Below are 26,392 nucleotides of genomic sequence, written 5' to 3'. Positions count from 1 at the left end.
AATTCCCATAGGTGAAAAGTTAGTTTAAGAATTGGGATTTGAAGTTGATAGTTCCATGAAATTATACTATGGCAATAAGGTTGCTATCAGCATTGCCCACAATACTGTGTAGCATGAAGGCATGATCGGACAAAACATGTTGAAGTTGATTGTCACTTCATAACAAGGTTTTAAAACTCGATCTGGCCAAGCTTCTCGCCAGCCCAAAAAAAGAGATATGGCGAGATCTCGCTTAAACCTTGTAATTTTTAGGCGGTCGACTCGCTGGTAGATATCGGTGGGCATATGGCATTTGTAGGCCCTGAAACTGTGTATTTACCCTATTTAGCCATTTTAAACACAAAGGAAACATCATATTTGCAAAAAACTAACTCAAAATGGTACTTTGACAATATACCCTATGTAAGTATGCAGTGAGTCTTAAACATTTTATCTAGTATGATATATTCATCAATCCACCTTCCACAATCACCATTTTGACACAACTTAATCATTAGAATATATAAAAGCCATAATTTCTAATTCTTACAATTATACTGCTGATTGATGAATCACATACATTCAAGTAACAACTAACAACGAAAAAGTAACAAACTAACAATGTAACATAACAAGTAACAACATAGCAAGTAAACATAAAGCCATAATTACATAACATCTCCATCCTAGAAACCAAGACTCCTAGTACTGAAATGAGAGACGTGCCATATCATCATGTTGTTGCTGCTGGTGTCGAAGTATGTTTTGCTCTGATTGAATCACAAAGGCTGGCCATGTCATAGTTTGATGGAAGTAGTTCTCAAAGTCAGCCACAATAGCCATATAAACATCATCACTAACAAACTGGAGGTACCCAATCCTTGGGTAAATATCTTTGAAACTAAATGAGCTCGAACGCGATCCATAGCTGCTGCTTGGTGCTTGACGGACAGGAATCACCATGTATGGCTGGGGGCTGGGGCTAGGGCTGGGGCCGGGGAGCCCCAAAGATGCTATCCACAAAACCTGACCCAATCTGGGTGTGAGTCGTGTGACTGACCCCCATACTCAGTGGTAGAGGGGTAAGAGCTGGCCTATCGCTGTGGGTATCCAAACTGGCCAAATTGACTATATTGACTATAGTCTGAACCGGTTGTCCTTGTGCCATATATAGCTGAAGGTGCATCCAACGGCTTCCTAAGAATACAAGTACTAGTACCACTCTCCATGCTTTGGCCTCCTAGTGTGTCAGTTAAGCTCCTAACAGAGATGTCCATGGAGCCCACACTATCCTGCTCTTCTCCACTAGATAAGAATCGACGACGTGAGCCTCTCCTATAGGGTGCGGGTGAAGGTGAACATGCACCATGGTCCATGTCCTGCGTGGCATGAGTGAACTGAGTCTCTCCTGTGAACCGCATCTTTTCTTGCTCCGGTTCAGTGTAATGGTACCTCTTGCGTAAGCCCCCATCACCATCATTACCACCATCCCCATGACCATGACCATGACCATGACCATGACCATGACCATGACCATGACCATGACCATGACCATCACCACCACCACCACCACCCCCATCCCCACCATCATCACCATCACCTGCATCATCATCATCATCATCACCACCACTACCACCACCACCACCACCATCACCATTACCATCACCACCATCATCATCATCATCACTGGACGGTGACCAAATAGTTTTAGGCTCAACATCAACCCCAGTAGCTTGGGTCTCGAAAGGCCTGGGTATCTGTGAAAGCACACGGCCCTCTTGAGACATATACTCATCCACGTCCGTACCCATCTGACTAGCTACCACGGGGTCAGGCCTACCCCTAGGCTGATCCATAAGTGGATCGTCTTGATGCTTCACCCATTGGTATAAGGGATCATCCTCCTCCGGATTTGAGTCTTCTTGGAAAATGTTAGCGAGTTCAATTGGCTCACTGCTACCTTCTTGGCCTCGACGTATATGCTGCATTTTCAATCTCATATTGTAAGTTTGTAATGCACAAACACCAATTGCTCCAGCTTTTCATGACCCAGTCGGTTCCGCCTCTTGGAGTGGATAAGTGAGAATGTACTCTAGTTACGCTCACATCTAGTTGCAGAACAAGTTTGGGAGAGCACCTTGATTGCTATCTTCCTCAAGTTAGGTGCATCTTTTCCATATAGGACCCACCATTCACCCGGGGTAGTCGTTTGTCTCCCAGCCACTGCCGCTGCCCTGCCAAAACTCCCATTAGCATCCCTTAATTTCTTCATCTACACATATTTCAAACATTGAATACAAGTTGGTACACATTACGGTATGTACTTCAACACTTGGGAAGCTATAACCTATAAGTCTATATGTACCTTAAACATTAACCCACTACCCACCTCAGTGTTGCATGCTGCCTGTAGATCAGCTTTAGGGACCAACTTTGCCACCACAAGCTCCATTGCTTCTATCAATTCATCATCCATTCCTAGATCGTACTTGTAGTGGAAATTAGGATTGAGATAATATGCTGCAAATTCCATAAGTAACTTGTCATTAACTGTAATGTGTAAAGTAAGTCTTTAATAGTTAAGTTTATAAACTCACTAGCTTTATGCAATGGATGCATCAAATGTTTCTCCCATCTCTCCTCAATAATTTTGATGTAGGATTTTGCACCCCTTGGGATAGATGCCCTCACCTTGTCCTTCATTTTCTCCATTGTAGCATACACATATGGTATGGTAGGCTTCTTCTTTGAGTCTACCAACCTCAAGACAATTACTATTGGGCCAAATATTAGAAGAACCTTCTTCACATCTTGCCAAAATCCTTCAGTAGAGATGGTGGTCTGTGCTGCGATACCACCTGGTGAACCCAGTTCCCTCCATTCAAACCACTCTTTACTGGTAAACATGGATCTCAAACCAACCATCTTATCTTGAAAGCTCTTCAATGCAATGTAGTTGGTTGCAAATCGGGTCATACCTGCCCTTACCAAGTCTCCACCGCATTTTTCCCTCAATAAAGCGAGAGCAAAGTCATGGTTGTAAACAAATGTGGTCACTTGTCTTGCCCGTTCAACCACACCTGCTACCAAAGACTTCTTTGCCTTTTCTTTAAGCATTAAGTCAACGGAGTGGGCAGCACATGGTGTCCAAAAAAGGTGGATGTGTTTGCTCTTCCTATTCAGTAGTTTCTCCCCCGCTTTCTTGAAGTTGCTCCCATTGTCTGTGACAATCTGAACAACATTCTCAGGCCCCACCTCTGTGACAACATCCTTTAACAACTTGTATAAGTACATTGCATCCTTCTCTTTGGATGCATCAACAGACTTTAAGAATCCAGTCTTCCCATCACAATACACTGTGAAGTTGATGATAGACTGTCTAGTTGGTCCAGTCCAACCATCACACATCACAGTAACTCCATATCGTGCCCATCGTGTCTTCAAGCCAGTAATGTACTCATCTAACTCCTTCTATTGAGGCAAATAAACATTCATCATCTCATAAGGAGTGGGCCCCTTTGTTCTTGGACCAGCCCTTCCTGCAGTGTCAATCATGGCCTGGTATTATGTCCCTTGTGCAGCATTAGCAGGGATGCTATTTTAGAAATTTTATTTTGACATTGCACTCATAAGTTGTTGTTTCCATGAACCCCAAGCTTGCTTTATAGTTCTTTGATATGTATCCTGCTGTCTAAATAACAAGGGATCTTGCCTCTCTTCAGGATCTCTTCGGGGTGGTGGTGGGGGTGTGGCAGTCCTCACACTCTGAGCTCTCCTTAGAGGCACATCCACATTGCTTTGCTTCTTATTCATTCTTCCCTTTGTGGGAGGCACATCTGATGCAGTTGCTCTAGAACCAGAGCCACCTGCTCCTCTCTTCATCTCTACCCGCCTAACATTTTTTATTTGATGAGAGACCAAGCTAGCTCTCTTAACTTTTTGCAATTCTCTCCATTCTGCCCTTGACATACCTGATTGTGGGTTGTAATCACTATCAGAGTCATCAGAGTCAACATCCACTGTTGTTGGGTGAGGATGACTCTCTAAGACTGCCTCATTGAATTCTTGGTCCAACCTTTGTTTCTCCGCCGTCTTTAACATTCCACCTCTTAGACTACGTTGTACATCTTTTATGACTTCATATGGTGTTTAGGGGCATTTGGCAACATCCTTATATCCCCCATCCAAATGCTGCTTCAACCTAGTAGCACCTTCAGAATTTATCAACTTTTGACAATATCTACACCTTGACTTTTTCTTATTATCGGATATAGGATCCCCATGTAACCATGCAATATCACCACCATGAGAAGTAGACATTGTTCCCCAACTTCAAGTCTTCAATACTATTACATAAAAGTGTTTGTGCATGAATTAGTAAATAGTAAGTTACTAACTATTCAACATAAACACTATATTATAAAGAACGCATGCATTAAGAGCTACTCAATAACTTGTAGTTATTACTTATTAATCCCCTACTTTTCATAATCTTTTCTGTAATTTTAAATCATATTTTTTTTATTAATAATAAATCGAAGTTCATAATAAAGTATACTAAAATGGAACTAATAACACCATTTTCATTTCAAAATATACAAACAATATTTACACAACATTAGAGTAATTTTCCATCGAAAACAGAAAATTTTTTCATAATTTTTTGATTTTTCAGTAATTATTTAATATATATTATATATTTCAAAAAATTAATTAATTAATTTATTGGCTGAAAAAAAAAAATGGCCACCATGAGGCTGTAGATCAGCCTTTGGTGACCAACATATAAAAAAAATGAGTACCAAACATGTTTCATAAATCATATTTTTCCAAGAAAAGCATTTATTGTAGCAAAAAAATAAAAAAAATAAATTTAAAAACAGAAAATTAAATTTTCTTCCATGAATGTATAGATCACCCTTAGTATCATGACATATAAAAAAACCAATGGTAAGAAACAAGATTTGATAATGTTACTTTGAAAAAAATGGATTTGGGAAGAAGTTTTTACCTTAGAATATTCTTGATGGGAAAAGCCACCACCAATCTTGAATATCTTTGCTTCAATGCAACTAAGAGTGAGGATCTCCAAGAAAGAATAGATGTTCCGGAGGTTTTTTGATTTTTTTCTCTCAAAAATAGGTCCTAGAGGCAAAATCAGGAGAAACCTCGTGAAACCAGCGAGATATCTCGCCTCTTGGGGTCGAAATCATGTATATATAGTGTGATTTGGGCCAAAAATGGACCGAAATGGACCGAAACTGGTCGAATCAAAACTTAGACCGAGATCTCGAAATCTTGCTTGAGATTTTGTCTGTTTTCTGCCTCACCAGTTCTCCCATCTCGCCTTTTGGGGAAAACGAGATCTCAGATCTTGCCGAGTTCTCAAACCATGCTTCATAAAGGAGAAAGTTGATTCCAAGTGTATCTGCACCTCTTTTGTGAAGACAAGAGACCGATTGGCTGATGTGTTAACCAAAGGGACAAAGTCTCTACCGTTCCATACCCTTTTGAGCAAGCTGGGCATGTATGATGCCTACTTCCCAGCTTGAGGGAAATGTTGGAATACTATTGTAAGGTTATGATGGAAATATTAGGTAATATGGGAAATGTAGGCATACAGGTTATGTGAGGCCATAATTGTAATTTAAAAATTTAGTGAATAATATAGAGTTGAGAGGAGTTGATCCCTCTCTAACCCATTTATCCCAATCTCTCTTCTCCTCTTGTTCTGGTTAAACCTAACCAAAAGTAATCGTAGCTATAGTTCCAGCCATGAGGGTAAATTTATGGTTTTTCCTTTAATTTCCAGAAAGGGCTAGGTTGTTCAGTTTTTTATTTGTTTGAGAGATATAGGAAGCAAGGTTCAAGAACTCTTTTTGTTTCGATAGTTTCAAAACCACCGAAATACTGAAATTTCGTCGAAATGGTGTACTTTTCCCATATGTTTCGCTGGCCATTTTAGGGTGGGCTAATGGCTGAGGTGGCCGAAATTTTAGTGAAATGAGCAAAATAAAATGACTGAGATTGCTGAAATGTCGACGAAATAGTGAATTTTTGGGCCGAAATGAGCGAAATTTCGAAACAAAATGACTGAAATGTGACCGAAATTATGTACATTTATATTTTGTACGCCATTTCGTCTCGGTTAAAAAAAAAGAGGGAAAAATCCAAGATTTCAGCGAGTTTTCGGACCTTGATTAGAAGTAAAATTCGAGTCTAAGTAGAAGTGGCTGGATGGCCATATATAGGCTTGTAATCAAACACTTTCTGCTTAGTTGAATGAAACAAGATTTTCTGCCGAGGGCCCTCCTATTGCCAGCCATATGTATCCATGGTAAGAAGGTTAACTCTAGCTACTTTACTCTTTTTCTTAAATTCTAGGTTCTTTCTGTCCAGCAGCATGGGGCTTACCAATCAACCAGACTGTTACCCATTCCTTCTCTTCTGAAGTCACTGTCAGCCTCACCCATTAACCATGTCTTAAGCTATTAACAATCACAATATCACAGCACAGTCAATCACCAATACAACCACAAGACCCTGGCTGATTGATTTCTTAAATCAGGGCACCATCCTTTCCATAGGAAAACCACCACTCTGTAACAGTTGCACTGTCTAAAATCAAGGAGGAACTTCTACTTGCTCGAATGCTCTTACTGTTGGATTGTGGCAACCCAGGGGGTGGGGTGAATTGGGTGTAAAATAGAACTTGCAAATCAAATACTCAAACTACCCAAAGCACAGTGGTGATCCAATTGGAGAGGTTGTGTAATAAGGAGTGTGCAAATGAAATTGTAAGAAGAGGGACAGACAACGAGGCCCAAGGATTTATTGTCCTTCAGCAACTTGCCTACCCCTGCTCCCAACTGATATGCCACACTTGGCTTTCCACTAAAATCAAGCTCACTTACAATGTTTTTCTTGAGCTCAACACTAACCCAATTGGTTAAGGACAACACTCCAAACTAGTGGTTTTACTAGGCTCACCACTTCCAACCCAACAACACTCTCAAGGATGTGAAGGAGGAAAAACTAAAAGCTCTAAAGCCAAGATACAAAACTTGAGAGCACAATTCTAAAAACTTCACGGTAGGTGAATATAGAAATGAATAGCACTATTAGTCACCACTGGACCTGTGGACAGACGATGATCGACTGGTGGATGTCCACCGACCGCTTGCACAAGCCGCCTGTGCAAGCCTATCCTTGGGACCCATCGGTCGGTTAAGCAGAGTGGTTGGTCCTAAGGGGTCTTGGGAGGCACTGATTGGTGGGAACCAATCAATCGGTTACATTGAACGGAAGCCCCCAAGGGGCTGTGCAAAAATGTGGATTGTTGACTTCATAAATTTTGCCAGTTTCATCTTCAGTTCTGAGTAAAAAACTTCCTAATCAAGTCAAGGTTTTTCTCGAGACACTGAGCAGAAGGAAGCCTAAGTGATGTAGATCGAGCCTGCAAAATAAGGGGGCTGCTGGTTCGATCAAACCAGCGTACCAGACCAGCCATCCCCAATGTTGGCCCATCAAACCAACCCAAAACCAGAAATTACTGTTCACTTGAACAGTACATGTGAACAGTAATTTGGTCCCCTTTTTGTTTCCATTTTTGTGTTAACAAGTAGCCAAAGTCAGATTTAGTATCCTAGAAGAGTCCTTTATGGTCTTATGTTAGTTTCCTAGTGGATAAGTTAGTATTTAGTTGCTAAAATCATTTGGTTTCTATTTTCATGTTAGTTTTATTTTTGGTTTACTTTCTAAATTTTAAGGCTGTACCTTCTCCTATATAAGAGGAGCTTATGTAACACTTTAAGAATGAATGGGAGAATGAATTTTACAGCCATTGCTGCTGCTTATTCCTGAGATAGGATGTTCAACAGTTGGGATAGCTGTGGGTGAGACGGCTAGGCTGAGATAGCCATTCCCCTACCCACATTCTTCTTTTAATTTCTGTTTACCTTTGTGAGAGTGATTTGAGTGCAAGTTTGCTATACGTTCAGGCCTTGAAGACCACCTTCGTTGAAGAACAAGTGCAGGCCAAATTCAGAATTCGATCCAGTTGTAACAGAGTTTTCTCCTCTTTGGTTCGAACTTCAGATCTACCAGATCTAAAAGCCAATCACCATGCCCTTTTAGGGCTCCATAACAGACTTCAAAGGAGCTACTTGACCAGCTTTGCAGGCCTGTAGGCCTCTACAAGGAGCCGCAAGTCTTCTCCTTCAAACCTGTTAAACCCTAATATATGATCTGCTTTGGAAAGTGAATGGTTTCCTAATTAGGAAGAATTGAACCAAATTTGGAGGGCTATTTGAAGGTGTTCCCAGCCACTTCCCCACAAAGTTCAGGTTCATCTGAGCTACAGTTTGTGACTTATCAATTTTCTCCTATTTCAGCCCCAGATTTTCAGATCCTGCCTGGGATTAGGTCCTATGTGATCTAGTCTTACATCACTAAGTCAATGTATACCAATAGGGTCTAGTTTCAGTCATCTGGGTTTGAAGTCTTTGGTGTCCAGTGTGAGAATCACCTTACATATGAGTACTTGGGTACATGATATACAATCTACAATACAAAAAATCCCAAGTCTAGAGATGTCATCCGATGCAGTCCTTGTTGAATAATCCTTTGAAGCTCTTGACCCACTGTATGTTTGAACATCTCCGACTAGGCTGGACTTATGCAAGGCTCTTCTTGATTACTCTTGGAATTTGTCACTTGTTAGCACATACGAAAGGCCAATATACTTTACGAACCAAGAGACCCACAACTCACACACCATCTTGCACTCTTACAAATCAATGAAGCGAGGATAGTTAACAAGATTAGTAAACGCTTTTGCCCTTGGAACTTATTTATCACCAAACACCAACAAGCAATGCCTCACACATATATCCATTTTAAATAATATTGTCAAGCTTCATCAAATTTCTACCTCGTTTGACGATTTTGTTAGGACTGAGTTTCCCTTCACCCATGATGAAGGACATCATCAGGGGCATTGGTACTGTGAGATGCCCCAAGGAAGGGGTAGTTTCGACCCTAAACAATAGGGCATGGGAGTTTATGGGACAAGAGTCCCATCACATGTGCAAATCACCAATGGTGAGGCGATTCTTCCTCCACTGGTGGAGGAAAACTTTCCCAATTTCTCTATTGAAATGCTATCTCAAAGCTACCTCGTTTGATAATTTCTCTACGAGAGTGATGGCAAAATGCCACTAAATAACGTTGTCTACTAGATGTTGAGATGTTGAGATTTATTTGTTTCAGAAGATGGTGAAGAAAGCTTCTATATGGTCCACTAATGACACTAGATCCTCTAGCACCCAAAAACAATAATAAAAAGGCGCTAGATCCTCATGTATTTAACTTAACCACTGATATGTTTTTTTCCATGCATTTATAAGGGCATTAATAAAACATAGACAGGGAAAAGTGTTTGTCCTAAGACGAAGGTGCACGAATCCCGACTGAATATATTTCTGTATCCTATATTTGTATAATCTAAAATTTATGAATTAAAATTTCATGCTAAACTCTATTAAGGTGCCAGCATATTGCTTTGTTGGGGATTAGTTTTTCAAGCTTATAACCCTCATATCCATGTATTGTATTGACACATGGCTGTGCCTCTCCTGTATTCTGAAGATGTTGTCATTCTAACTGAAAGTTACCATTTTGAAAGAAAACAATTTTTCTCTCAAATGCTAACATTTTTATTTGTTTTTGTTGTTAGCTAAATGAAAATTTGGAGCAGTGGCCTCATCTGAATGAACTGGTTCAATGCTATAAAGCTGATTGGGTAAAGGATGAAAACAAGTACGGGCACTATGAAAGCATTGCACCTATCTCTTTTCAAAGTCAGATATTTGAAGGGCCTGATACTGACATGGAAACAGGTGAGGAGAAGACACTAGGAATAATGTTGCTAGAATTACTTTATTCGTTAACATTCATTGAAAGAAAAGGCTTAACCTTATCTTGAAAAGGCCTTCTTGTGTTCTTCATGGCCTTTATAATATTCTTCCATGAGGATTCCACTGTTACCCGAGATTTTGTGAGTATGGTTCGAAATTTCATGAAAAATTTTGGACCAAAATTGGAATGAAATGACTATAAAAATTGCAGTGTCGTAGCGGACCAAAGTTTCGCCGAAATATTTCTTTTTTGACAGAAATCGAAATGGGAAATTTCAAACCTTATTCCGGATTATTAGTTGTGGTCGACTCTAGAACTTTCTTTGTATGGACAGTGTGTTACAATCTTTGATGTTTGCTATCAGAACATGTAAACGATATCAATCTCTGTCACAAATGCCTAAGATTTTCTTTTATTCATTTGATCTGGCTGTAGAAATGCGTCTTGCCAGCATAAGGCATTCCAAGGTTGAAGATGCTATTGATGATGACATACCGAGTACCTCAGGAAGGCAATCATCAGAGGTTGGCTCATTTGACATATAGTTCTCTAAAGTTTTGAATGTTGTGCCAGTAGAATTTCTTTTGTTTAGTTTTGTTTTTGTTTTTGTTAAAGAAATCTCTTATGCCATACGGATTATGTTCATTTTTAGTTCTTAACATTGTATTGTGATATTTTCCGCCTCCATTTTGCATCAATTCACATGAAATTTTCCTTACTTTTCAATATGTAAATGTTTTTGCAGCACTTTGGTGAATCTCCTTTATATGCATACGAACCAGCTTTTGAATGGGAAAATGAGAGGTCATTGATCTTTGGTCAAAGGACTCCTGAAATACATCCACAACAGCATAGCAGGTTTAATAAACTTGCTCAATTGCTTCTTATCCCAACTGCTTGGGGTCTGCTACATGAATCCTGTTCTGCCATTTCATTATGATCTAGGGATGCATTTATGCCTTAGCATTGATATGGTTGAAACAAAGAATGCTAGCAAAGTCAATTTGACAACATCAGTGCCTTCGACCTCTTACTATGAAGTAGATTCTCCCCTTGATGAATACCATCCTGCAAATACAACAGGCCTTTGTGTAATCAATATTTTATGAACAAAGGATATTTAATATCTTGAGGAAATTAAGTTGATATGGCACTTACTTTTTATAACTGACAGTTCTACTTTGTAATGAATCAACTTTTTAAGGAAATTCCTATATAATATTAATTATTAAGAAAATTATTGTCTCTTTTTTTTTTTGAATGAATAATAGAATTCATTACCTAAGGAGAAGAAAATTATTGTCTTTGTCACAGTATATGTGTGCATCATCTCCTTGTCCCTCACTGACTGTTTTAAGCTAGTAAGGAGGGGTCAAATAAGTATAAAGATTAAGTTTTGATGCTCCCGTAAATCCATGTGCTTGTTCTTTAAGACAGTTGCTTAATCTAGGGTTTGGCTTTATTTAGGGTTCTTTTCTGTCTTTTTCTTCACCCCATTCTTTGAGATGTCCAACTTTTTTTTGGTGATGGCCATTTCAAAAACTAAATATCAGTGTATGATAATATGAAATATGATTGATCGAGGACTACATTATGAATCTCTTTCTCTTTTTCTTAGGGGTGGCAAAATTTTTCCTGACCTGTCTGATGTTAAATCAGGGTTTGGAAAGAGATGTGGTGTCTGAAATCCTTGGGTCAGGTCCAGGTTGTGCAATTTAGACATGTCAACCCGGTTTGTCCAAATTTGAAATTTCAACATAATCATTTATGAAACATTTAAGATATTAGGATTGTACAAATTCTTTATTTATCTATTAGGTTTTTAGTTCAAATCTTGACATTAGCACATTTTTGTATAATTATTAACAAGGATTAAAGTATCGGTATCGGCTGCCATATCGGTCAGTTAAATTTAAGATACGTATCGGAGGGTATCGTATCATATCGGAGATACGCTAAGATATGCTAAAGATCAATGATTAAAGTATCGGTATCGGTCGACTAAATTTAAGATATGTATCAGAGGGGTATCGTATCGCATCGGAGATACTTTAAACCAATTTATACTTTTATTTATACCAAGTATTTTCATTTTGTGTCTCCTATCTGCGTTAAATATGATGGTTTTGGACCAACCAGGTCGTATATAGACAGCCCGGATTGAAACTGGGTTAGACTGAGCACTCCTCCTTGTCCAAAATTTGGGTTTGAACCAGGTCCTATTTGGACAGATAGCCATAGACATGACATGATGTCTGACCTGAACCTGAATTTGTCCAAACTTTACATTTGCAGATTCCAGTCCGAACTCCCAACTAGGAATCTGGAGGAGACTCTGCAAAACAGAGACAAAACTTGAGAAATTGTAGTTCAGGGAGAGAAAATTATACAACTTCAAACAGAAAACTCAGAATGGCTTGAAACTTCAATGGAGTGTAGAAATTGGCTACTACTACTGTTCTGCGGAAGATCTAAGGAACCTGAAATCAAATAATAGGTGCGCAGGAGCAATCCTTGCAGTACTAGGAAAACGGAGCAGTATTCCTAGATATTGAATATTCAGAGATTTATCCAGATTTTTGAACGGTATTCAAGAGACTATGTAAACAGGAACTAGCGTTTGAAATTTGAGGAGATTTTCTGTAGTAACGAGTGAGATATGCCAGACTTAAAGATGAAGGAATTCTGACTGACCTGAATGGTTTAAAGTATCTCCGATACGATATGATACCCTCTGATACGTATCTTATAGGGAATTCCAGCAGAGGTAGTAGATGGGAGAAGCTTGAATTTGTCTCTAAATGAGGAAAGACTGTTGGGACTTGGGAGGGAGTGGGTAATGGCCAGTTAGATAGTGAAGCTATGACGGGAATGTGCCCCTTGAACCAAACAATTTTGCACCAAGGAATCACGGCGGCTGGAGCATAAATGAGGTCCTAAGGGGACTTGGAGAACTAGCTTGAGGAGGAACCTGTCCAAACAACTAGATCATTGCACTCTCTGGGCCTTCTATTAATGTCCAGTAATGAATTACTTATTCACCCAAAAAAAAAACTAAAGTCTGGTAGAGCATCCGAGATGGCCAACAAGGGGGAGGGTGAAGCAAAGGGTCCTAACCAAGGTGAAGGATATCCCAAATCTTGCCCAGCCTATTGTAGCCAAAGCTATATCTGGATCCATCGCCAACTAAGTGAAGGAGAATTCCAAGGGGGTGCTAGTGGTCCAACCAAAGGCGAGTGGTTGCTTGTACCTAGAAGCAAGGTATCTGAATTTCAGCCTTTAGGATTTTTGTCCATATCTAGGGAGAATCTAAAGGAGAGGAGGCAATCCAAATGAAGTCATTCCGTAGAAGCCTATAATTGACCTAATCAACCCAAATGTGATGTAGTAGCACTTGACTGGTTGGATCAGCATAACCGGATTTGGAAGCCAAGAGCCAAGAAGAACCTGTCCAACCCAGGGTTTTGCTCCAACAAGGGTTGGACGTAATTTATTTTATTTTATTATGTCTTTTATTTTCAAAGTAGGAAACACATGAGTTAGAACTCAAAGTTGGTTTTCTTGTTTCCTTGTTAGATTCTTTTTATTTTCCTATTTATATCCTTGCAACCAATGTATTGGACAGATTTGAAGAATGAATTGAGTTTGTGTTAGTGAGTGCTTGCATGGCTTGGTGTGTGCACTTCTCTTCTCCTTCCCCACTTCTTCTTTGTGACTCCCTTTCTCCCTTGCAACTCTGAGTTTATCTCAGGATTCTTCTTCCCTTTTCCTACCAACCCTCCACCAAAATGCTTTTGTTTTTGGCAGTAAACTTCCAGATCAACTTAAGAATACCTTAGAAGGTAACATCTTTTATTATTCTCAAACCAAGACCCCCTTCATCTTTGAGAATGCGAACAAAAGCCCAACTGGGGTGAAAAATTGGAAGTGTCAGAGCCTTTTCAGAGGAAGACACACATCGGGGACTTCAACTTTTTGATGGTGAAGTGGGGAAGCCCAAAAATACTCGACCAAAAAATATAGGAGGACCAGAGCACGGATCTGATCAATTAAAGCCTACCAATGTTGGAAAGGAGCTTGCCTTCCATTATTGGGGCTTGTTGTGTTTAAGATCCAAGATTGGGGAACAATGGAGAGAGCACAACTTGGAGGGAATCAAGGTAGGCTCAGGTATTTGATTTAGAGAAAGTGTAATTAAAACCCCGTTGTGTCCTCCAGATTGTGCTTATCAACTTGAGAGACATCGGTAAAAAACAATGGGGATTATTTGATGGTTGACCTTAAGACCCGTCATACCTTCAAAGCAGCGTAAGAAAGTTATAGCAGCCTTCACTGAGCGGTGGTTGGATTTAGAGAAGATAATGAGGTAATCTGCGAATGCCAAATGGGAAATATTGAGAGCCTTGAATTTTGGAAGGCGAGTGATGAGTTGCTAGTCCCTTTTTGATTGTTGTATACTTTTGAAGAAGACTTCAAGGGCTAAAGTAAAGATGCGGGGGGATACTGGACAGCCTTGACGAATGCCTATTGATGAGCATTGACAACTAGGCTGAAGAATGACAATGGTAGATCCAGTTAACAAAGGTGGGAAGGAAGGACATCTTGAGCATAACATTTACAATGAAGTCCCATCTCAAAGAATCAAATGCTTTATGGTTGTCAATCTTCTACTAGCGATGAAGGCAGAATTGGTTGTCATTGACAAGGGAGTCCACCACATGCTTGAGGCTCAGCCTATTGCCAACACTTTTGGCAATGAACTTGCATAGCAGATTGCATATGGAGATGGCTTGAAGTCCACAATGGAAGAAGCACCTTCTTTTTTTGGAATAAGACATAAGAAAGTGTGGTTGACCTCTTTAATTTGTCTTGGGTTGAAGCAGAAACTTTGCAGAGCCTTGATAAGGTCCACCTTAATGATGCCCCAGCCAGAGGAGAAGAATCCCATACTGAATCCATTCGAGCCATGAGCTTTATTAGTCTTATGAGAGTGGATAGAGGAGAGGATCTCTTTCTCAGTGGGGGGGGGGATTAAAGGGAACCAAGGAGGGAGATAGGAAGGAACTTATTGAGCAAGTAATCAGGGATAGCTTCAGGAAAGAGGGGGAAGGAGGCTTGAATATCTTTATAAAGTGGTTGATAACCGCACCCTTGATATCTCCACTTAGGGGGAGGGGGGCACTAGCCAAAAGCTTAGAGATAGAGTTGGCATTGGTCCTAGCTTATATGGACTTGTGGAAATACCCAGAGTGTGAATCTTCTAGCTTAAGGCACTTGATTCTAGATGGACTTCTGCTTTAAGAAGCTCTTCACTTGGGAGTCTAAGGATTGAAAGTCTTTGGAGATGAGTTTCTCTTCTTTTACCAAGGATGGGTTATGAATATTTGACTGGAGTCCACACTGGATATTTGAAAGATTTGCCTTGTAATTTGAGACCAAAGAAGGGATGTTCCAAAGCTTGAGGAGTCATAAGATTTAAGAGCACTCTTCACATTCTTGAGCTTTTGGGCAAGGGAGATAAGAGGGCTTGAGTGAGCTTCAACCGGCTTTGCCTAGGCCTTTTGAACAATGCTGAGGTAGTCAGTGTGAGAGGAGCACATATCAAAGAATTTGAATGGCTTTGGAACGAAGGAGATGTATGGGTTGAATATGGATAGCAATGTGCTTGTGGTCTGAGATGTCAGACATAAAAATTTGCATGGGAGGAGGGGTAGGAGGATAACGAGGTTTCATTCACCATCATACTATGGAGCTTGCAATCAATTTTGGAGTCACCATTTCTCTTGTTAGTCCAGGTGTATTTCTACCCAGTCCATCTCAAATCATTCATGTATTTGTCCTTAACAAGGTTTGAAGTATCGGTGTGTATTGTATTAGATGATTGTATTGGTATTTGTCAGCATCGATACGATACATGCACTTTTAAAAGTTTTCTTGTATCGAGCTTATTGTAAGATACAAACCGATATAGTACGATACATACCGATGTAGTTCGATAGTATAAATACACGAATAATTAAAAATCCAACTATATTGTACCAATATGGTTCGATACGCACCGATTTAGTTGGATACTCATTGATACAATTCAATACGCACCGATATGGTATGAAACTCACCGATACTGTATGATGTTGATGTTGATGGTGGTGGTGGTGGTGGTTGTTGGGTTTCACAATCTTATGCAAGGTGTTGCAGTTCAAAGAAGAGGCTGTGTATACAGATGCTACCCAAGATCAAGATCATGGTGCTTGCCCACAACCAAAGTCTTACAGTCGGAAGGGTAAATGTTCCCTCAATCCAAGTGACAATGATGTGCTTATGAGTAGCATGGACTATTAGAGTCACTGAGCATGAGTTCAGATCACACTAGTGCTTCATCAGACCATACACAACATGTATCTTTAGGTGCTTCTTCAAGCTATGGATATGGGGCTTCTTTGGGACCAACATTGGCCACTCCAAACTAGTACACAAGATTCTACTATTAGTGTTTCCATTATAATAGTTGGGTCTACTGGGGTCAATATTGTGCCATTGTTTGACAAGTGCACAACTTCATCCTAGTTGCTCCTATTCTTGAAGAACCCCCGCCCAACAATGATTATGAACCAGCCTGATACTCTTCATGGCACCCATGGCAATGAGAATAGAAAACATGTAAGAAACCTTATCCTTGCAGGGGAAGGTTATCGCCAACAGCTATTGGGCTAGGAGAGTGGGTGTGAGTGGGCTGGCCAAAGACCTTGCATATCTGGCAAAGGAGAGGTATTTATTTGAAGCACACCTCTTTCCGGAAAGAGTGCCCTTTGTTGTTGACGATGGCGATGGAGGCAGGTAGATCTTCCTTGATTGAAACTTCCACACAGATGTGGGTGATGACGAGTCTACCATACTTTCGGTCTTTTGGTCCAAGAAAAGAGGCTTCCCGAGGATAGAGCTAATGATGCTCAGCCCATCTTCATACCAGTAGTTGAGGGGGAGGCTGGGGAGAGAAATCCATAGCGGGATATAGCTGAGGCTGACACGGTGAAGTTGCATGAGACAGTCCCATTGCCGGAGAATGATGGTTTTTGGCCAACATGCCTGGGCCCTCCCTTTGAGTGCATTGCTTGTCCTCTTCCTCTGAGAATTTGAAGATGAAGAACCCATTGTCAAGGAGCTATGTTGCTAAGGACCCATGGATCTTCCATTGCTTATCATGATAAATCTTGATATGTCGAAGAGTGGATGACTGCCGATGAAGTGGCCAACCTGGGTGCTCTGCCACCTGAGAGATTCGCTATCAAGTAAGCTTGATGGGCTAAGGGCAACTTTGGAGTTACCGTCAATGGAGAGGAAGACATACTAGAGAGGGAGGCCCTTGCCAGCATAAGAGCTTGATTGCCCAAAGAAGGAGCTCCAAGCCACTCCTCTCTTGGGAGGTGAAGAGGCATGGTTAAGGCCGTTTTGGGTTATTGAGCTGAGTTCAGAAAGGGGAACCACAAGAGGGATTGGGCAGACCGGAGATGATGGCACCACCCCAGGGATGCCAGCAGTGGCGGCGAAGTGGGGTCACTGTTGCTTTACTGGAATCTCAAGCAGAAGCTTTGTAGGAATCTCAGGCCTGTTCTGAAAATATTAGAACATATGGATTCTTTCTGCCCATGTTACTGACATTGTTTTTGGCCTGTTCTGCAAGTATGTATGCTAAGTGTGATTTGGTTGAGCTAATATCATGGTAACGTCTTATGAAACAATGCAGGAAAGGTATTTGAAAAATTTTCCAGAATCCGGAGCTGGATAACTACTTCTGGATTGAAAATCAAGTCTTCAATTGTTGGACTGGGTATAATGTATGTTATTGCCGAAAGCTAGGGAAGTCAGGTGTAGTAACCATAATAATGGGGATGCATATCTTATTGTCAGGTAGACTAGATGGTCTGAGTTGTAGTTTATCATTAAAAATGTTATGGAATGAAATATTTTATGGAAACTAGACATAAAGAGCTGGCTTCCTAGTTGAACTGCTTGTTCATATGAAAGCTGAGATCAGCAAATATATAATAAACATAAGAGCTTGCTTGGTAAGGTGTAGCCTGGGGTGGCTGGGTCTTTGGGAACTCATTGGCATTGCCAGAATAGTGGGGTTCTCTCTTGGCTTATTGTCCATTCAGAGGGTTGAGGAATGCAAGGATTTTAGTATCGGAGCCTCAGAGGGGTGATTTTAAGAGATGTATAGTATCAGAGAGAAGCAAGATATGCTAAAGATATGCATGGAAATGGTCAAGAAATGCATGGATTTGCTTATGATACATATAAAATACAGTTTTGAAGCATAAAACACCTTATTATGCAATATATATATATATATATCAGTTTGATTCAAGGATTTGAGTCAATTTTGCACTTTATCACTTTTTTTTCCCATATCTGTTTCGATCCATGATTTAAATTCACAAAACTTGTTGAAATAGTGAAGATTAAGGTTGTTTTTATTTTTATTTTTTATGTGAGATGATTTCCTCCAACTTATATCGAAGATAAAAACAAATTTTCAAGGCCTTAGGTTGATCTCAGTTTCGTTTCTCTCTCACAGTCTGTTTAGAAGGTTTAAAGGAGGCATATCAATTGTGTACTACTTGCATCAGACAGTATCGATCCTGTATGATGCTGCTTTGTTCTTGTATTGGATCTGTCTGTATCAACCTGGATCGGTCGATACAAATTTGTTTTGAAAAATAAGTATCGTATCGATGCCCAGTGATTCCAATACCGATACATATCGGCTAATACGATACGATACTTAAAACCCTGGGGATGTCCTGTACGCATTTCTATATATCATGGTTTCAAGGATTGGGATTGGATTGGATTGGCTGGATTGATAATCTGGATTGGGATCGGCAGTCACTGATCTATCTTTCCGATACTGGCGGATAACGGTGGAAATTGGTTAGATATCATCCGGATTGGCCGGTCCTGATCGAGCTTGCTATATATATAGTTGGTATTAGTTTTGTAACTAATACCATATTATGACACCAAGTTTCCTTCCATCAAGTTAGGGCTTATTGTAGTGAGTTTATATCTGTTGAGCACTCCTTAATGCTTCTCATTCATTGCTCTGTTGATGTACTTTCCCCTTTTTTTTTGGCTTAGTTGTGTCTCTAAATGATAGTTTCTTGGTCTCAGTGGATTGAAGATCTCTGTGAGGGTTCTGTCCTTGTTGTTTCAAGCAGGACTGGTTGGTGAGTTTTGTTACTTAAAATTATTATTTTGTGGTACACATTGGATTTTCCTGTTAGGGGGGAATATGTATTTGCATTCTTAGATTCAATGTTTAATTTACTGTTTTAGGATCTGAATTGCGTCTGTCTATCTTGTAGAGCCATTCTATGGTACAATTTGTTTATACAATAGAGAGAGACGGGAGAAATTGTCGGAGGATTTCTACTTTCATGTGCTACCAGCTGATATGCAGGATGTAAGATTTGACTTCTGGTTAAGCAACGTTGTTGCTTCTGCATCTATTCCTCCTATGGATTCCTGAGCTTTCTGGCTTTTAGTGGGCTGTTAAGTCTGTTTATTCCCCATTTCCCTTGACTAATATTGGAGGATTAATTTTCTCTGTTATCCTTTTCAGGGTAGGCTTTCTTCTGAGCGACGATGTATTTTCTCATTAGATGCTCCATCTGCATCAGTTTGCCTGATGATTCAATTAGATAAGTCAGCTACGGAAGAGGGCGGTGTCACTCCTTCCGTTTATTCTCGCAGAGAACCAGTAAGTTAAAGTGTTAAACCATATTTTTTTTTTTTGGGGTGGGGGGGGGATTCAGCAACAAAGAAATTTATTAGAAATAAAGTCCATAGCCGAGGATGCAAGCGTAAATTTTTATAAGCCTGGCGAAGGATAGTAGAAGCAAGAACACCAGTACACTCTCAACCTTGTCGAATCCATAATGCACTGGCACCGTAGGCCCAATCTATAAGATACGGTTTTCCTACCTGGAAACCTAGAAAAGAGGCATGAAGAAAAAGCCTAAAGATCTGACTTGAGGCACAAATCTGTTCTTCATATCAAAACACTTAAAATTCTTGGTAGAAGGCTCAATAACTCCACTAAACATTACTGCATGTGGCTAGAATTGTCCTAACACAAAAGCAAACAAAGGTGAAGGACTTAAAACAGAAAACATGATGTGAGATAAATGAATTGACGGCCTGCTGACAGGGCCTCTTCTGTCTTTTCTTCTGTATTAACCAAATTGATTCCTCTCCTTGGGGCCGTAACATGCCATCATATTCCAAGAAACAATCTGACCCATCAACATGCTCAGATTTGAGCCCTGTTAAGGTGATACGCTTTTTGGTAAAAAGATTCTCTGTTTGTGGATGGTTTTCTTCCGTCTGATTAAGATTCTTTATGATGTCTGATTCTGTCATTTCTTTACTGTGATAGGTGCACTTGACTGAGAGAGAGAAACAGAAACTTCAAGTGTGGTCTCGAGTCATGCCTTACAGGGAGGCATTTGCTTGGGCTATTGTTCCACTGTTTGATAATAGCATTGCTACAGCCTCTGGTGGAGCTACCTCCCCCAGCAGTCCCCTTGCTGCTAGTATTTCTGGGTCAAGTTCCGTAGAGAGTGTTGCTGAAGCTGTTGCAAAAGTCCCATTAGATGGGAAGCTGGCTCAATTTTCAAGGGGAAGCTCTGTGGTCGTCGAAGTATCAAACTTAAATAAGGTTAAAGAAAGTTATACTGAGGACTTACTTCAGGTATGGTAAAATCTTATGTATTCCCGTAGGTGCTGCCTTTTGGATTTTCCTTATTTTAGCTTTATTCTTGAAAACTTCTGTTGTCATTAGTAAAGTCTCATTTGAAGCTCTAATAAATCGATTTAGTCTTGGTTTCTGATCGTGAGAGTCTGGCACAATCTATAATTATTGTCTTTCTGTACCACTTCAGAATGTTGCTCTGGATTGCTAACATAGAATAGGCTAGGATTACTCTAGTAGGCTTCACAAGATCTGTGTTTGAAATGAGACACCTAAGAGTCCATGGTGGTGCTAACCTTTTCTTAACAATAAAGAAGAAATTTTATTGGAAGGAAAAAAATGCTAATAGTACAAGAGGAACAGCCGGTAACACCCCAACATAGTTGTCATGGCATTGTAGGGGGCCTGGATGCAAGGCGACACCAACAAGGCCCGTGGACGGCTTGACAATTACGCATCTTAGCCTAAGGCCAAGGTTTAGCCACAACAAAGAATGATGAGAAAGGAAAGAAATTTGGGGGTGACAAACATAAAAGCTACAATCTCAAAAAGCTAATATACTCCAAAAAAAAGTCCACTCCCGTATTCGATCCCAACACCTAACCTTTGCTTGCCTTATTGAAACGAGAATCAAAGAGCCTAATGCCCTCCACATTGTTGCCTCAATTGCCCATTCTTGGTCTTTCGGTTCGAACTACCTTGACCACCCCAATGGTCGTATTTGGTGTCTTTGGGAGCCCTCCATCCATGTCTCAGTTTTGTCTTCTACCTTCCAGCTTCTGCACCTTAAGGTTTTTAACCTTGTTGGAGACTTCACATTCTTGTTACCACTATATATGCTGCAAAGTGTGCTACAGAGAGATCCACTCTTTCAGCAGATATTTTCCACATTGCCCTCAAAGCTGGCTCTCTCCCTTGGGCCTTGGGAGGGGACTTCAATGCTGTGTGATTCTCCCATAAAAAACAGGAAGGTGGGCGGTTAGATATCCGCTCTATTGATGTTCTTAAGGAGTGTATTGAGGACATTGCAATGAATAATCTGAGATGGTCAGGTCTCAAGTTCATGTGGCACAACAAACCTTGTGGTGATTCCAGAATTGGCTGCAAGCTTGACAGAATTTTGGTTAATGAAGCCTGACTCACATCCTTCCCCTACTCCCATGCTTCATCTAATGCCCCCAGTATTTCAGACCATAGCCCAATCACTGTTCTTATCCAACCTTATGTCTCCTTTGGGTCCAAACCGTTCAAGTTCTTTGGTATGTGGTCCACCAATCCCAACTTTCTCTCTATAGTCCGTGATGCCTAGAGTAAGCCAGTCTATGCTCCCTCCTCAGTCCTCTCCACTCATTGCCTTCTCCTGAAAGCTTCGGAATGTCTAAAGTGCTTTTAAGGATTGGAACTCCTCTTCCTTTGGCAGCATCTCTTGGGTTGCTGACTGCTGTGCCAGTCTCACTGATATCCAGTCTCGTCTCCAATTTGACCTTCACAACTGATGAGAAATCTGCCTCGTCCAAGTTCCTTTCTTTGTTGGCTCAAGAAGAGAGCTTCCTTAATCAAAATTCTTGAGTCAAGTGGTTGAACCTTGGGAACTCCAACATCGTCTTCTTCCACTGGTCCTTGAAGGCTAGAACCAACTTTAATTCCATCTCTAAACTCCAGACCTGTGATGGTTGCCTCACTTCCTTAGTTGAGGAAATTCAATCTGAATAAATCAAGTTCTTTAATTTCTTAAATCCCTCCTCTCCTTCCCCTCCCTCTGTTATCCTTGATGTTTTTCTCAATAAGTTCAACAACAACAACAATAACAAACTAAGCCTTATCCCAACTTAATGAGGTTGGCTACATGGATCCAAACATATGAACATTGGGACATGACAAATGAAGGATGAAAAATGCAATATGAGAATTGAGAGGTGAAAAGTGAAAGATGAAAGATGAAGATGAAAGTAGGAAAGTAAGAGGAAAGATGACACCCAGCAAGTCAAGAGAATCTTAGCTAAATGGGGTCGGTCACTTGGATCCTTGCTCTCCAGTAGGTTCTATCCGAGGTCATACTTGGTATGAGGCCTAATCCGCGCATGTCATTCCTGACAACTTCTCCTATTGTCATTTTAGGCCTGCCTCGAGCCCTTGTAGCCCCTTCAATCTGAATCCTATCACTCCTCCTTATTGGGGCGCCCTAGGCCTCCATTGAACATGACTATACCACATCAAATGGCTTTCTTAGAGCTTGTCATTGATTGGTGCAACTCCCAAATCAGCTATAATACGATCATTCCTTACTTTATCCTTCCTAATTTTGCCTCACATGCATCTTAACATCCTCCTCTTTGTCACACACTTCTTTTCTATATGACACTTCTTTTCTATATGACACTTCTTAACTGCCCAACATTCCGCCCTGTACATCATGGCCAGACGCTTAACAGTCTTATAGAATTTTCTCTTAAGCTTTAAAGGGATACGTCGGTCACACAACACTGACGCACCTCTCCACTTCATCCATCCCACTTTAATTCTATGAGAGACATCATCCTCTATGCCACCTTCTTTATTTATGATTGACCCAAGATATCTAAAAAATTCCTTTTGCAGAATCATTTTAAAACCTCTTGTTTCTAAGGTTGATCTCCAAAGCTCCAGCTTGCTTTAGTCGCATCCACTAAAATGATGTCATTGACTAAAAACATACACTAGGGTACCTCATCTAGAATGTTCTTGGTTTACTCATCTATGATAAAAGCAAACAAGCAAAGGTCTTAAGTCCGATCCTTGATGTAACCCAATCGTAATTGGGAATTCCTAGCCTTGACCTCCCACAGATCTCACATTAATCCCCACGCCCTTATACATGTCCTTAATTATATCCGTATATGTATGCGACACCCCTCTTATAGTTAGGACGTGTCGGATTAAATCTCTTGGGACTCTGTTATATGCTTTTTCAAGGTTATTAAAGGCCATGTGGAGATCCTTCTTGTGGGCTCTTTAACTTTCCATGAGCCTCCTCAGCAGGTAAATAGCCTTTGCAATGGATCTACCTGGCATAAAGCCAAATTGTTCTCTGAGATATGAGTCTCTCTTCTTAGACGGGCTTCAATGGCCTTCTCCCACAATTTTATAGTATGACTCATTAATTTGCTTCTCTCCGAAATCCTCTTGATTGTCTTCTCTCACAAAATTAGTCGTGCCTCTGGCCCGAATGGCTTTAGTATGGGTTTCTTCTCCTCCTGTTGGTACATCATCAAATAAGAACTTATCATAGATATCCAGAGTTTCTTCTTCAATCCTAATTGGATTAAATGATCAACCAACCTTACTTTCCTTGATCCCTAAGAAAGAAGATCTATCCTCTTTATCTGACTTCTGTCTGATGGAGGAGGGCCGGTAGGGAAGAAAGAAGAGAAATTAGAGTTGGAGGGAGACGAGAAGAATTCGCACAAGGGGGAAGAAGAAGGCCACACGACCAATTGGAACCACCAAGGTTTCAACCAAAAATTCAATTCAACTCAGCACTACTATACCCATCAGTTACATGCCATTATATAGTAAATTGAAGTTGAACTTGCCTAATAAAAATTTAAAATTAAATTAGCAACTCCTAATTTGCTTCCTAAATTCTAACTAATGAAATTAGAAACAAAATAAATTCAAACTGGTAACTCCCTAATTGACTAAGAACTACCCAAAAATAAAAGATTACATTTCTTTTCAAATAACGCATTATTTCCTAAATAAAGTAAATCCTAAGATATTCTACTAATCCAAAAAATCAAATTAGATCCGGTTCGTCTCGATTGAGATTGCTCGAATGGTCAACCCGGTTCAGTCTCAATTCTGCATCAACTCCCCCGATGTTGAGAAAAACTCATTCACGAGTTTTATAGAAGGAGAGGATTAGCACATCTCGACCAACATCCACGATCAACGACTTTGTCAAGGTAAAGACATGTTTAAAGTATCTCCGATACCGATACGATACACCGATACGATACATAGAATTTTTAAAATCCTTTCGTGTCGATATATATCCTACGATATATACCGATATGCACCAATACACTATCGATATGTACTGATACTCTATGAACAATATAAAATCGAGGTGAAATATACGTTTCGGTATGTATCAGTGAGTATTTGTATGTATTGATCGGTACGTATCGATGAGTATCAGTACATATCGGAGAGTTTCGGTATGTATCGATCAATACGTATCGGTGAATATCGGTAAGTATCGGTGAGTATCAGTATGTACTGATACGGTACGCTATAGTCATATAATGGCCAAAATGGGTATTTTTTCAGAAAACATGATTTTTTGAGGGGTTTTTGTTCCAAAATTGCTGTCAGCCATATTTCTTTCGAATTAAAGTGGAAATCAAGGTTGAGAACAAGGATTTTACATTTATGGGACAACTACAAACCTTGAATTCTTAGTGCGATATACTCAATTTAGTGTTTATGCATAATACATGTTATCAATATTTTTTTTTAACAATTTTTTATGCAAAAGTGTTTAAAAAGGTGTTTCATATCCATTTATGTGCGTATCTTAGCGTATCTCCGACACGATATGATACCCTCCGATACATATCTTAATTTTGGTCGACCGATACGGCGACCGATACCGATACTTTAATCCTTGGGTAAAGATCCAACACTTCTTATGATTAACAGTCACGATCTTTTGATGGTTGTCAACAAATGATATAATTTTGATTGGAATATAATGGTGGGGTTTCAACTTATCAGTTCTTCAGATGCATCTTTAATTGGATCGTTCAATTCATCTTGATCATCACGTCTAGTGTCAACTGGCTCTTCCACCACTAACCCGTCCTCGATCATGTTGCACACCTTATCACATAAGTGTATGGTACTTTCGGTAAGCTTTTGAAAATTTAATTGAAGTTCCTGGGATTCCGATCGATGTTCCTTCAATCCATCATCAAATTTGTTCTTAAGTTCCTCAATAAGATTCATAAATTCAAGGGGAAATGCCATCAGAGTAAAGGATTTTGTAGGAAATTTGCTTTGGGTCTCACACAAATAAGACACCAATTCCAATAATCAAGTGGGTGGCAAAATTGTAAATAACTGAAGTTCAATTGTAAACCCACAACATATCACTTGAGAGGCAGGGGTATATGTGGAAGTAGAAAAAAAATAATAGGACAATGGGGAATATAATAGGAAGGGAGGGTAATTCTTGAAAATCAGATGAATTAAGGAAAGAAAAAAAAAAAACAAAAAGAAATCATGGGGAAGAAAGGGGTTACCACTGGCTGACTGAAGGGGCAGTGAGGAGTTTTGCTTCTTGGTTGAAGCCAGCGAGGAAGGAGAAAGAGAGATCTAGGGGTCTTTTTTTGGCTACGGCAAGCAGAGGCGGAAACCTAGGGATCTTCGACTCCAACAACGGATCGTGACTTCCATCGGGGTTGTGATCAGTGGTGGTGACTTCAATCAGCTGCAGGGACTTCACAATGAAGAAAGTCGACATGCAGTGGGAGGCGAGAAAACTGGGAGCCAGGTATGTCTGCTTTCTTTTTTTGGTTCGATCTTGCCTCTCGCTGCCTCTTCTCTTCTTCCTTTGCTTCCTTCTGGTTCTGTCTTCTCTCTCTGCTTTTTTTTTTGTTTTGTTTTGGACAGAACCCTAGAGAGGGTGTTTCAACTGAGACTGGAAAAAAAAAGAGGTCGGTGGAGTTGTGGTTCGGCTTCTCTGTTAGCAGCAGT

At 40.2% G+C, this 26,392-nt stretch overlaps 1 protein-coding gene across 1 annotated transcript in view; it reads left to right on the top strand.

The window, feature by feature from the left end:
• Positions 1 to 26,392, top strand: part of LOC122063591 (guanine nucleotide exchange factor SPIKE 1) — a 122,820-nt gene that overhangs the window by 6,400 nt on the left and 90,028 nt on the right. Inside the window, exons 3-9 of the mRNA XM_042627296.1 lie at positions 9,716 to 9,878; positions 10,333 to 10,421; positions 10,643 to 10,755; positions 19,072 to 19,127; positions 19,266 to 19,363; positions 19,523 to 19,660; positions 20,339 to 20,653. Coding sequence (XP_042483230.1) covers positions 9,716 to 9,878; positions 10,333 to 10,421; positions 10,643 to 10,755; positions 19,072 to 19,127; positions 19,266 to 19,363; positions 19,523 to 19,660; positions 20,339 to 20,653 — 972 coding nt within the window. The remainder of the gene's footprint in view (positions 1 to 9,715; positions 9,879 to 10,332; positions 10,422 to 10,642; positions 10,756 to 19,071; positions 19,128 to 19,265; positions 19,364 to 19,522; positions 19,661 to 20,338; positions 20,654 to 26,392) is intronic.

This window comes from Macadamia integrifolia, unplaced genomic scaffold (assembly GCF_013358625.1).
Source record: "Macadamia integrifolia cultivar HAES 741 unplaced genomic scaffold, SCU_Mint_v3 scaffold1372, whole genome shotgun sequence".
NCBI lineage: Eukaryota > Viridiplantae > Streptophyta > Magnoliopsida > Proteales > Proteaceae > Macadamia > Macadamia integrifolia.
The sequence above is the reverse complement of the archived record's forward strand: the minus strand, read 5'-3'. Positions and strand labels throughout refer to the sequence as shown.